At 45.5% G+C, this 13,219-nt stretch overlaps 2 protein-coding genes across 2 annotated transcripts; one reads left to right on the top strand and one right to left on the bottom strand.

Annotated features, from left to right (window-relative positions):
• The first annotated feature begins 226 nt into the window (after window positions 1-226).
• Window positions 227-6,982, top strand: nob1 (NIN1 (RPN12) binding protein 1 homolog). The gene is made up of 10 exons (XM_088070499.1): window positions 227-383; window positions 1,286-1,418; window positions 1,975-2,108; window positions 2,693-2,764; window positions 2,871-3,002; window positions 3,478-3,645; window positions 4,276-4,524; window positions 5,221-5,318; window positions 5,987-6,131; window positions 6,473-6,982. Exons 1-10 carry the CDS (start codon window positions 315-317, stop codon window positions 6,740-6,742), a joined length of 1,470 nt encoding a protein of 489 aa, XP_087926625.1. The 5' UTR covers window positions 227-314; the 3' UTR covers window positions 6,743-6,982.
• A 1,918-nt stretch (window positions 6,983-8,900) lies between these two features.
• On the bottom strand, window positions 8,901-12,997 carry cog8 (component of oligomeric golgi complex 8). Its single transcript, XM_088069896.1, has 5 exons — window positions 12,468-12,997; window positions 11,514-11,721; window positions 10,623-11,447; window positions 10,122-10,290; window positions 8,901-9,364 (listed from the first exon to the last, which is right to left on the bottom strand). The coding sequence occupies exons 1-5, from the start codon at window positions 12,806-12,808 to the stop codon at window positions 9,057-9,059; spliced, it is 1,851 nt and encodes a 616-aa protein (XP_087926022.1). The 5' UTR covers window positions 12,809-12,997; the 3' UTR covers window positions 8,901-9,056.
• Window positions 12,998-13,219: the final 222 nt, after the last annotated feature.

Here is a 13,219-nt window from a genome sequence, read left to right as displayed (position 1 = left end):
CCCCCCCCCCCCAAAACAAAAAATACTCCTCAAAAAGGTATTTTATAGATTTAGAAAAATATGCTTCAAATGCAGGGGGGAGTCTTTAGGGATAATTTTTTTGTACTTTTTACTGTTTTTCTTTTTGTTAATTTTTGCAATGTACTTAATTATTCGTCTTAAATTTAATATTATTACTTGTAGAAGTATTATTGTTGTTGTTTTTATTTTTATTTTAGTCCGGAGATCCCTGAACGCATCAGAGCGGATCTCTGTCACGTGCCTGTTTGCTCTCCTCTGATTGGTCGGTGCAGTCGGTGGGTCACAGATCCAAGATGGCGTCTCCCCCGGTGGCGCATGTTGTGGCGGACGCGGCAGCGTTTTTAAAGAAAGCTCCTCTGCAGGTCAGTTTTTATTCAGTTATTCATGTTTCATCTGTAAGCTCGTGTTTTAGCTAAAGTACCGACCCGCCGGTGAGCGCGTGGCCGTCCGTGGTGTCCGTTACCGAGAGAAAGTGACGGCGGCGACGTTAAAGGCCGTCAGCTGATCCGCGGGCTGTAACGCCTCACGTGTTTTAATATTTAACGTGTTTTAATATTTAATAACTTTATTCTCAGTGAAACAGCAGATCTGCTCTCTCTTAAAGTAGAAGTACCAATACCGCAATGTACAAATACTCTGTTACAAGTAACAATCCTGCAAAAAATAAATATATTCAGGAAAAAGTACTTAAAGTAATAAAACTAAAAGTATGGACTGCCGGAAAAAAATATTTGAAAATAATAGAATAAGCGCCCGAAAAGGAAAAAATCCACCACAAAACCTAAAAATATAAAAAAGAAAACAAAACTGAATGATTTAAAAAAGTGAGAAAAGTCAAAAATAATAAACGCACACGAAAAACACCACAAAGTAAACATACCCCCCCCCCTCACTTTTTTAAAGGTAAAAAATAAAATACTTCATCATCTTTTTTTTTTTCTTTAAATGTCAGCGAGAAGTTTTACCCATTGGTGTGGGGGGGGGGCATGTTTTCTTTAAAAAAAAAAATCAGCAGTAAAATAAATAAAAACATGGTGTTTTAATGTTGTATTCCCCTCCGCTAAAGCCAAAATAAAAGACAGTCACTTTGCAGTTCTTGAAAAATTAATTGACATGCCTCCCACCTTTCTGCACCACCACCCCCCCCTCCTAAAAAAAACCAACAGTCCCTAAAGGTAAAATGAGTCACAACATATATGTAGTGTTGTATTGTTGTTGTTTTGTTTTTGTATTAAATACTTTGTTGTATTGGTTTGTTTTCCAGGAAATTGGCAGAAACATCTACACTCTGAGAGACGTGGTGAACGAGATCCGAGACAAACCAACCAGGAGGAGTCTGGCCTTCCTGCCGTACCAGCTGAACTTTAAAGAACCGCACCCTGAACACATCAGACTGGGTAAACCGACCCTGAACACGTCAGACTGGGTAAACCGACCCTGAACACGTCAGACTGGGTAAACCGACCCTGACTGAACACGTCAGACTGGGTAAACCGACCCTGAACACGTCAGACTGGGTAAACCGACCCTGAACACGTCAGACTGGGTAAACCGACCCTGAACACGTCAGACTGGGTAAACTGACCCTGAACACGTCAGACTGGGTAAACCGACCCTGAACACGTCAGACTGGGTAAACCGACCCTGAACACGTCAGACTGGGTAAACCGACCCTGAACACGTCAGACTGGGTAAACTGACCCTGAACACGTCAGACTGGGTAAACCGACCCTGAACACGTCAGACTGGGTAAACCGACCCTGAACACGTCAGACTGGGTAAACTGACCCTGAACACGTCAGACTGGGTAAACCGACCCTGAACACGTCAGACTGGGTAAACCGACCCTGAACACGTCAGACTGGGTAAACTGACCCTGAACACGTCAGACTGGAGATCCGATGCCTCGTGTTTGTTGGCCTCCTGTTTGATCTCTCTGTGTTTTTTTCTCAGTCACTGAGTTCTCCAAGAAGACCGGAGACTACCCAAGTCTGTCGGCCACCGACATCAAGGTCCTGGCCCTGACCTACCAGCTGGAGCTGGAGCACGTTGGCTCTCAACACCTGAAGAAAGAGCCGGAGATCAAGGTGAGACTGAGACTCTCCATCTCCATCATGTTCTCCGTGTTCTGTTCTTCTACTGGAGCTCTCCGAACACGGTTAGATGTCCTAAATGTAGTCCAGATTGTGTATTTGAGTGTAATCAGTGAATTTGCAGCTCAGCTCCTACAATAAGTCTTAAATACACTGTGGAAACTAAATAGTTACATTCAGACTGTTCAGGTCAAAAAATGCTCCATCATGACAGCAGCCTGGCATTTAAAGGGTTAAAATCCTGAACAAACTGCCGTTTAAAAGAGTCTAAATATAATATAATATTATATATATATATATGTATATTAGATAACATGATATCTGATATGTGTGATTAGGGCTGATGTTGGTTAAAAATGAACTCAGTGAAAGTACAAAATTATATTAATGTATAATATTTTTTAAAGCTTGATTTTCAAAAGTGCATTTTGTGTGCAGACCGATACGAGTGCGTGTGGTATTAAAGCGGGCGCTAAAGGGTTAAAAAGCCTTTTTTCCCTGTCGTGGGAGCGTGGATGTGACCGACTGCAGACTGAGCTCCAGCTGCTGTTTCAGACAGGATTTATTTTGTGTTCCAGGTTAACGTTCAGAGCACACAGCGACACCCAGAGACGCCCGTCAACGTCGCAGGATTCCACTTCCCCTCCAAGGTGAGACGCAGATCCGTTTCTGAGGCCGTCTTCATGTTCGTTCTGACATGAGAGTAACATCGAAAATGTGTCTGTAAATAAAACCCAAACTCCCCCGTCCCTCCAGAAACCCGTGGACGGCGTGAACGTCCAACGGACTCAAACAGAGACGAAGACGTCAAACAGCGACGAGTTCAACAGCTTCCAGTTCTGGAGGGCGCCGCTGCCGCCCATCGACAGCGAGCTGCTGGATCTGCTGGTGAGTCCCGACAAACTGTTGAGCTGTCGGCATCAGAAGAAACCCGACACCGACGCTCTGCGAGACGCATTTCACCCGCTCAGCCGGGAGATTTTGGACTCCAGCAGCCACAGCGACAGACCAGAGAGTTAATTCACAACACTGATCATCATCATGTGACCTCACAGCGTCATGTGACCTCACAGCGTCATGTGACCTCACAGCGTCATGTGACCTCACAGCGTCATGTGACCTCACAGCGTCATGTGACCTAGAAACGACTAAAAAGTTTTTCCACTGCAGTTTGGACAAACATGTCTTTTTAAATCAGCTCATGCCAGAGGAAACACTTTTTACATTAAATGAGTTATTTTTTCAAAATCAGCATCTTTCCATAAGGCATCTTTTATATTGGCACTTTCAGTACGGTTTAAAGGTTAACGTAAACTCAGCACGCCACCGATCATGTTTACTGTTCATGTCATCGCTGCTCTAGGATCCCGTGGAGGCTCTGAATTCAAAGAACACGCGGACGGACACCAGGACAGACGCGCGGACGGACACGAAGACGTCTTCTGTGGCGGCCGACGGCGACGAGTTCAACAGCTTCCAGTTCTGGAGAGAGCCGGTGGCGTCCATCGACGGCGAGCTGCTGGATCTGCTGGTGAGTGTGAGATCATCGGCCGATGTTTTAACGCCTCTGGAGCCCAAATCAGCCAAAAACTTGAATACGCAGTTTCAGGTCTCACATGCAGAATAAAAAGCCTGAAAAACGATGAGATACAAATGTGAAACGCTCAAACAGTCATTTTAGGTTTTTCAGGTTTCAGGTTTTTTGATTCTGGCGTCGATCCGGATCATTAAATGAGGACGAAGACCATCAGAAACTCAAAGTCAGCTGATACTAATTTAACATAATTTAATCTTAAATCAGTTCGTTTATCCAGAGCGGTGCATTCTGGGCGTGTCGGAGCGACTCTGGGCTGGCTGTGATAAATGGGGTCATTTTTGGTGATTTTAAAAGAAAGAAAGCTGAATTTTTCTCTTTAAAGTCATTTTTAGAAAACAAATATTGTTTTTTTTTCTTTGAACAAAACCCCAAAATGTTTCCTTTAAAAATCACCAAAAACCTTGAAAAAAAAAAAATCTCAACATTTTTTTAAGGAAAAAAAAAGCACCCAAAATTTTTAAGGAAAGAATTTTTTTTTAAATTAAAGAAAAAAATCCATCCCATAATTTCAGGCATTATGTTGATTGGTTGCTGTGGAAACCTCTGATGTTTGTTTGTTTGTAGAAAGCGGACGATGTCTCCACATCAGAGAGCGCGTTGGACACGTCTCTGCAGACGGACGAGTCAGAGGACCAATCAGACGACGAGGACAAAGAGAACGAGCCTGAAGACGAAGAGGAGGATGATGATGATGATGACGGAGGCGGCTGGATCACTCCCAGCAACATCACACAGGTGAAGATGGACTCGTCTGATTGGACGGCGCCCGCTGACGTCAGAGTCGGCTGTCTGACCACCGACTTCGCCATGCAGGTAACGGAGACAGCCGGAGACAGCCGGAGACAGTCGGAGACAGTCGGAGACAGCTGGACCTGAAAGACGTCTGACTGACGCTTCGTTTATCTCAGTTTAACCCTCTGAAACCTGAATCCACGTCAGTCTCCCGCTGAGTTCTCAGTTTGAACTTCTGATCGGGAGATCAATAGATAGATAAACTTTATTAATCCCAAAGCAGCTCACAGTAAAAAGGACAATAAAAACGAGATAAAAATAAAAATGGATTTAAAAAAACACCAAAGGAATAAAACCTGAAAAAAACTATTATTATTTATTTTTTGATGATGATTTTTTAAAAACGTTTTTTCGTTTCTGTCTCTGCTTTATATTCCAGGTAATTTTCTTTTTTAGCAATTTCTTCCTATTTTTGAGGTCATTACTTGTGAAGCCGCTCTCGGCCTTTTTCCGTGTTTTTGAATGAAAAAGGTTTCAAAGGGTTAAAGAAGAATTTTGAAATAAAAAATCCAGATTTTGTTTGAGTTAATGTGACAGTTATTCTCTGATTCATTTTTAAAAACGTCACGTCTTTTATTTGAACTCAGAAACATTAAAAATATCTTCTTACAGTGAAGCAGCTGGAATCCGCTGATGTTTGCTGCATCATTCGTTTAATTGATCTCGTTTTGGGCCGATCGATAGCTGATCGATGGTTTCTGGTTTGTGTGTTTCCAGAACGTTCTGATCCAGATGGGACTTCACGTTCTGTCCGTTAACGGGATGCTGATCAAACAGGCGAGGAACTACATCCTGAGGTGTCACGCCTGCTTCAGGTGAGTCCGCAGTCTGAGGGAGAGAGGTCATCGAGACCGGAGGGCTTCGTCCTCCGGGATCAGGACTGTGAGGAGTTTAACGGAGACCTGAAGACTCGGTGTGTCTCTGGACCAGAGTGCTGATGGACTCGTGTTGCCGCGTCGCAGACCGCGTAGATTTAGCATGTGAAGTCCAGATGAAACGATGAGTCTCAGCAGGCGGGACCAGAAGCGTCCTGACAGAGACACGGAGACGGTGACGGGGTCATAGTGTCCATCACAGACGGACAGAGAGACCAAACCGTCGGCCGCTGGGTCTGCCTCTCAAACACGTTTTGACTCGGCCCCGTCTCGGTCTCGGACACAGCAGACGCCGGATTTCAAGTTTAGACCGGTTAAGACCACAACGGATTTATTTTTTAAGGGTTACTGTGATTGGTTGAAAAACGTCTTCACATTCAGCCAATCACACGACGGCAACAGTCACAGCTCGTGTGTGTATATATATACTGTATATATATATATATGTGTGTGTGTACACACACACACACACACACACACACACACATATATATGTTGGTGTGTGTACATGTATATACATTATATATGTGTGTATTCTCTGTTGAATCTATATTGTGTTCAAACAAACGGTGGAGTTCGGACGTTTAAAACCTGATTTTAAATTTCAGGACGACGAGCAACATGATCAAAGTGTTCTGTCCTCACTGCGGGAACCGGACGCTGAAGAAGCTGGCCGTCACCGTGAGTCAGGACGGCAGCACGCAGATGCACTTCTCCAAAAACCCCAAAGTGCTGAACCGCAGAGGACTGAGGGTGAGACGCAGTTATTAACTTTTTAAATCTACACACACACACACACACACACACACACACACACACACACAGTGTACAAACACTCTTTTCTTCGTCTTTCACGCTGAATTCAGACCTTTGAAATCTGAGCGTTCAGGTTTGATTTATTTTGAAAAGATAAACAAAAGAAATGAATGAAAGTGACGAGAAAATGAGCCGAAGATTGTTTTTTAAAAAGGGAGAGAGAGACATTATTAAAGTTCAGATTTATTTCTTAAATTATTATTATTATTATTCATGAACCTTTTATTTCTTGTTTTTGGTTTTTTACGTTATTGAAACGGCGTGTTGTTGTGTTTCAGCACTCGCTGCCGCCGCCTCAGGGCGGGAAACACGGAAACAACCCTCAGCTGGTGGAGGACCAGCGCTTCCCTCAGCAGAGACTCTCGCGCAAAGCTCGCCAGAAGACGGACGTCTTCAACCCCGACTACGTGGCCGGAGCGTCGCCGTTCTGCCAGAACGACATCTACAGCCGAGCGGCCAGCCTGCAAATCAGAGACAGCCAGAGCGGCGGCGGCCGCAGGCGCGCCAACCCCAACGCCACCCGCAGCAAGTTCGTCAAGAAGAAGTGAGGCGCTGACGGGCGTCTGGACTCGTGATGACATCGTCATCACCATCCTCATCCTCATTTTTATCATCACCTTCACCTTCACCATCCTCGCCCTCGTCACTGAAGCGGCGTTCAGGCGACGCCGTGCTGAAGGTAAAACACAGAAACGGAGAAATGATCCTTTAAAAATAAAAGCTGCAGTTTGTCTTGTCGATATATTATCTTTATATTCTTCTCTAATAAATAATCTGACTTCAGCCGATCACATCGAATGACTTCATCATTTAACCCTTTAGAGCTCCGCTTTAATATCACACACGGACACATCGCTCACAGCACGTCACATTAACGTGACTTTTTTTTAAAGCCAACATCCGTCCTAATCACCAATCACCAATATTCATTAATTTTGAGAATTTTAACCCTTTAAATGATGTTTTTTAGATAAAAAAACAGAAATATTTTTGATATACTTCATGCTCAGTAGATTTTTGTTTTTTTGATGAGCTGGCTCTAAAGGGTTAACCGAACTCGCTCTGAAACTAACGATGACTTTGATCTTCTGCTGATGTTCTAGATTCATGTTTTGGTTCATAAAGTGACAGAAAAGTGGATCAGAGTTTAAAGTGACGCCTCCGTTCGGTCTCAAACCTGAACCAGAAAGAATTTGATATTTTTACCTTTTTTAAAAAATGTGGATCCATCTTCAGCTTTTCGCCGGACGACCCCGAATCCTAAACGCCGTTCAGACGGTTTTCAAACCTCCGAAGCACATTTCAACGTCAGCACCGTCAGTTAGGACTGCAGAAAGTTATTCTGTTTACACTTTGGTATTTGTAACATTCGATGTTTTTGCCGAACGAGCAGAAATCCCCAAAACACAGATCATGTATATACGTACGTACGTACGTACGTTACATCAGCGCTGCCACATCTGAGGGATAGAGTTCAAACGTTTCAGGACTTTTTTATTCCCAGCTTTGAGATTTGAGACCATTTTTACAAAAGGTCAAAAATAAAGGAACACAGTCATTTCAGTGAAAAGGATTTCTATTTTATTTTCAAATGTTGATTGTAACATAAATCTGATTTATTTTGAAAAATTTCAGAAAAAAATAGGCAACTTTGAAAGAGATTTCTCGCTATTTGGGGAAAAAAATAGCGCAAGGTTTGAAAATGAGCCGGGGGGAATATATGATATCAAAAAATGAGGGGAAACGTTTAGAAAATTTGATTTAGAAATCTAATCACATATTCAGAATAATTCTCCAAAATTAACAAACTTTACGAATTTTTTCTTTTTGTTGCTTTGAGGTCATTTTCTGCTAATTTCTGCTGATGTTTTGGCCATTTTTTTGTGAAGGTGCTTTAACAACTCGTCTTCATGTCTTCTCGTCTTCATGTCTTCGCGTCTTCATGTCTTCGCGTCTTCATGTCTTCTCGTCTTCATGTCTTCGCGTCTTCATGTCTTCTCGTCTTCATGTCTTCGCGTCTTCATGTCTTCATGTCTTCGCGTCTTCATGTCTTCTCGTCTTCATGTCTTCGCGTCTTCATGTCTTCGCATCTTCATGTCTTCTCGTCTTCATGTCTTCGCGTCTTCATGTCTTCTCGTCTTCATGTCTTCTCGTCTTCATGTCTTCTCGTCTTCATGTCTTCTCGTCTTCATGTCTTCGCGTCTTCATGTCTTCTCGTCTTCATGTCTTCTCGTCTTCATGTCTTCGCGTCTTCATGTCTTCTCGTCTTCATGTCTTCGCGTCTTCTCGTCTTCATGTCTTTGCGTCTTCATGTCTTTGCGTCTTCATGTCTTTGCGTCTTCATGTCTTCGCGTCTTCATGTCTTCTGGTCTTCTTCGTGTGGTGCCTTTGAAAAAAGTCCAGCTGGTCTGCTCAGGTGTTAAAGGGTTAATTCCACTTCAGGCCTTGTTTTTTCGACGAGTATATTAAAAGACTGAACGGCTGTTTGACGTGCGGGAGCCGCGTGAAAACCTCTGAAGATTTGTATTCGTATTGATTTTATTCTAGATTATCTATAGTCTCATATTATTTATCGGCACGGTCGGTTCCGTGTTTTTGATGTCGCTCTGTTTTCGGTGTGAACGCTCACAGACGTTTGATTTGTTTTATCTCGTTAACGACTAAAGTTTCCTTAAACCTTCAAGAAGACTCAGGGAGACAAAGGACTGTTTTTTACTTTTTATCATCAAAATGTCCACAAAGACAGAATGTCCACCACCACCAGGTCCCAGAGTCCAGGGTGTCCTAAACCCCAGACGGAGAACTCGTCACACCGGAGACACACAGTCACTAAATTGTCTCATTCTTCGGTCTTGGCGTCCGTCACTCTAGAGAAAAGTCTTCGTCTCCTATCGTCTCTTCGTCTTGTCCCTCAGACTCTCGGAGACCGGACGGGGTCGGCGTCGGGTCGAGACGTCTCGTCTCCTCTGTGAGGTCGGGATCTGTCGGCCGATCTTTGAGCTCAAACGTTAAGCTGCCGAGTTCGGAGGCGATGTCGAGCTCCGGCGCCGCTGCCGGAGGCGGAGCCAGCGTCTCTCGCTGCGGGAGCACCGAGTCCAGAGGCTCGAGGACGGCGGCGAGGTCGATGCAGCCCAGACCGTCGTACCTGTGCAGCTGAGTCGGAGGGACACCTGAACACGGACAAAGATCCAGTTACACTGAGAGAAGAGCGCCCCCTTCAGACCGAAAATTACGTGACAACTCAGTTACTGCGACAGGAGCTGAAACACGACCGATCATTTTTCAAACACCATTTTCTCGACATCACGAGTGAATAATTTTGTTATTTTGACAGAAAACAGCAGATTGTTTTATCTTCTTCCTTACAATGTTTGTCAGAGATTTTAAAGAAAAAAAATTAATTTCTAATCAAATATTTTTTCAGGAAAATAAAATTTGCCCCAATTTTTTCCCCTAAAACTGAAAAAATTTGAGAAAAAAATTTCACCACAATTATTTAAAGTAAAAAAAATCCCCCAAATTATTTCAGAAAAAATAAATTTCCAAAATATTTTATTTTTTTTAAAAATTGCCAAAAATTTTCAAAGAAAAAAAAAAGCCACAATGTTTTTCTTCTAAAAAATCACCCAAAACTTAATTTTTAAAAAATGCCACAGTTTTTTAAAGAGAAAAAAATGTCTCAAAGTCTTGAAAAAGTCTTGGAAAAAGTCATGAAAAAGTCATGGAAACTTATTGATAAAAGTGCGATGCCCGAGAACAGGTCAGACATGTTTTAATTTAATTTGAGACCTGCTGGGATCAAGAAATTCGAGTTTAGTGGCAGATTGAAGTTTTAATTTCTCCAAATCAAAGTGCCGCTGCTCGTTCGTTCAGCTGATAAAAAGCGACGTATAAAACAAGCAGAAGAAGAAGGAAGGAGTTTCTCACCCAGGATGAGCGCCAGCTGCGCCGGAGGAAACAGAACCTGCAGGCAGCGGTTCACGAACGGCAGCAAATCTTCGGCGTACGAAGAGCAGAACTGAACAAACAGCTCCTTCTCTCTGCCGCTGAACGCCGACTCCTCGGCGCGCTGGAACACCACGATCTGCCGGGTCACCTGACGGGACACGAGACCGACAACTGGCTTATTTAAAATCACCCAAACATTTCCTTTAAAAATTACCCAAATTTTTATTTTTATTTTTTTAAATCAACAATGTTTTTTTTTTTTTTTTCTTTTTTAAAAATGAAAATCAAAAATTGCTCAAAAACCTTTTAGGGGAAAAAAAGAATTGCTGAAAACGTCGACACCGTGTTTCCTTTAAATCAGCAGGTTTTGTTTTTTTTAAATTGCTCACAAAGTTTTAGGAAAAAAAAAACAGGAAACAGGACGATGACCCTCGGCACAGCGGAGCCGGTCACCTGACAGGAAGTTCTGTTTTTGCTCACCTTCTCGAGGGCGTCCTGGAGACAGGCGGTGACGTCCTGAGCGAGGCCGACGGGGCAGCAGAGCCGCAGGTCGTTGAAGGCGGTCAGGACGTTGTTGAGGAAGCAGGCGAGCGGCTGGAAGTCCAGCAGCGCCATCGGCGGCTGCAGCGTGCCGGGCTGCGTGCCGGGGGCGGCGTGGGGGATGGTCCCCCCGAGCACCGCCGGCAGGGCGATGAGCGTGTACAGGTTCATGTCCTCCTGAAACTTGTCCACCGCCTCCTGCACGGCCCCGCGGAACGTCTCCGCCGCCACGCGCTGGAACATGGGCGCCAGCTGGCCCCGGAAGTCGGCGCCGACCCGGCTGAAGGACAGACCGAAGTACATGCACTGACCCAGCAGGGAGTCCAGGCGGCCGCCCACGCCGCGCTGCAGGTCCCGCTCTAACGTTTCCAGGAACTCGGCAACCTTCTGCACCACCCAGCCGTGGAAGATGGCGGCCTCGTTCACCGCCAGCTGGCCGGCGGCAGGCGGCATCAGCGGGTCCTCGTCAGAGAAGATGGCTCTGTACTGCGTGATGATGTCGAACAGGTGCACCCGGCACGCCTCGATGGTCTTGGTGATGTGGAAGTAGGGGTCGTCCTCGGGGATGGCGGCGAGGATGGAGTGCAGCCAGGTGCCGCGCGCCTGCAGGAACTTCACCCGGAGCTCCGCCTCCGTGAACACGTCCATCCTGCGCAGGTAGCCGATCACACGCAGGCAGACGGGCAGCTGCGAGTTGCTGCGCAGCTGCTGCAGCAGCTGGTTGAGCATCAGCTGAGTCGACTGACGCACTTCACGCACGATTCCCTGAAAACGACACCGATCAGTAACGGGTAACGGTCACCAGACGCTCGGAGCGAGCGACGGGCTCACCTGGATGACGGGCAGCGACGAGTGCTTCTTCTCCAGCCGCTTCACGTACGCCGCCAGCTCCAGAGCCTCCTCGTAGTATCCGTTACGGACGCAGGTGTCCATCAGCTGCGGGATCTCCAGGATCTCCAGGATCTCCGTGTGACGGTTCAGCGTGAGACTGTTCATCCGCCGACTGACGCCGAGCTCCTCCGCCTCCTTCACGAAGCCCCTGAACACACCACACACACACACACACACACACACACACACACACACACACACACACACACACACACACACACACACACACAGAGAGACAGACAGACACACACACACACACACACAGAGAGACAGACAGACACACACACACACACACACACACACAGAGAGACAGACAGACACACACACACACACACACACAGAGAGACAGACACACACACACACACACACACAGAGAGACAGACAGACACACACACACACACACACACACACACACACACACAGAGAGACAGACAGACACACACACACACACACACACACACACACACAGAGAGACAGACAGACACACACACACACACAGAGAAGTATTTAGAAGTACATGAGGAGAAGTATTAGAAGTATTTGAGGAGAAGTATTTAGAAGTATTTGAGGAGAAGTATTAGAAGTATTTGAGGAGAAGTAATTAGAAGTATTTGAGGAGAAGTATTAGAAGTATTTGAGGAGAAGTATTAGAAGTATTTGAACGCGTCATTTGATGGCAGCGGTGATGTGTTCAAAGACTGTTGGAAATGTGAAAAACCAACAATAATTTCTTCGTTTACAGTTTTTGTGGATCTGAAAAATGTAAAAACATCATCAACAACAAATGTGAAAGAAAATAAAAACTATAGAAATCTCCAACAGTTAAAGACCCGGTTCACAGCCCGGTCAAGGACCCGGTTAAGGACCCGGTTGAAGACCCGGTCGAAGACTGACCTGCAGCGCTCTCCGAAGCCGGGCAGCTTGTCCAGCAGCCGGGACAGGCTGGCCTCCACGCGGCCGAAGTCCCGGTAGATGGCCTCGGTGCAGTCCGCGGTCCGGATGAAGGTCTGGTAGTTGGAGAAGGCCAGCTCGCGGGTCTGCTGCAGGATCTGAGCCCGCTCCTCCGACAGCCGCTCCGGCTCCCGGACCAGCTTCTCCACCCCGAACGAGCTGAGCTCCGACAGGTAGGCGGCGAAGTCCGGGTTGTCCCTCCAGCTGTCCGGGAAGCTGTCCTTAAAGATGGACGCCAGGATGCTCTCGTCCTCCACGTCCACCGGGGACACCGCGGAAGACATGTTGGACAGACCGAGGACGCCCTGCCGCCGGAGGAGAGATATCTGTGTTGTTATCAGATAATTTAGGGACAAAATCACCCAAAATGTCTGTTTTCTTCTCTAAAAAAAACTACAAAAAAAACTACAAAATCATGGAGCGAGCAGCAGAGGAGCTGTTGACAACCACTTCCTGCTTCCTGCAGCTTCTTCTTCTTCGGTGTTTATGTGAGCGGCTGCAGTGACGCCGCCGCCTGCTGCTGAAAGCGTGAACCTGCACACAGAATCATGGTCTCACTATAATAAAAATAACTAAGTATATACAACCACATATGTATACAACAAATATCTGTGCACAGTTAAATACGAAGAAAAACACTGGACTTAATTCATCCATAAACTCATCCACAGTCAAGCGTCCTGTCTACATCAAAG

The sequence above is a fragment of the Plectropomus leopardus genome, chromosome 1 (assembly GCF_026936395.1).
Source record: "Plectropomus leopardus strain MGB_pleo_1.0 chromosome 1, ASM2693639v1, whole genome shotgun sequence".
NCBI classification, from domain to species: Eukaryota; Metazoa; Chordata; class Actinopteri; order Perciformes; family Serranidae; genus Plectropomus; species Plectropomus leopardus.
The sequence above is the reverse complement of the archived record's forward strand: the minus strand, read 5'-3'. Positions and strand labels throughout refer to the sequence as shown.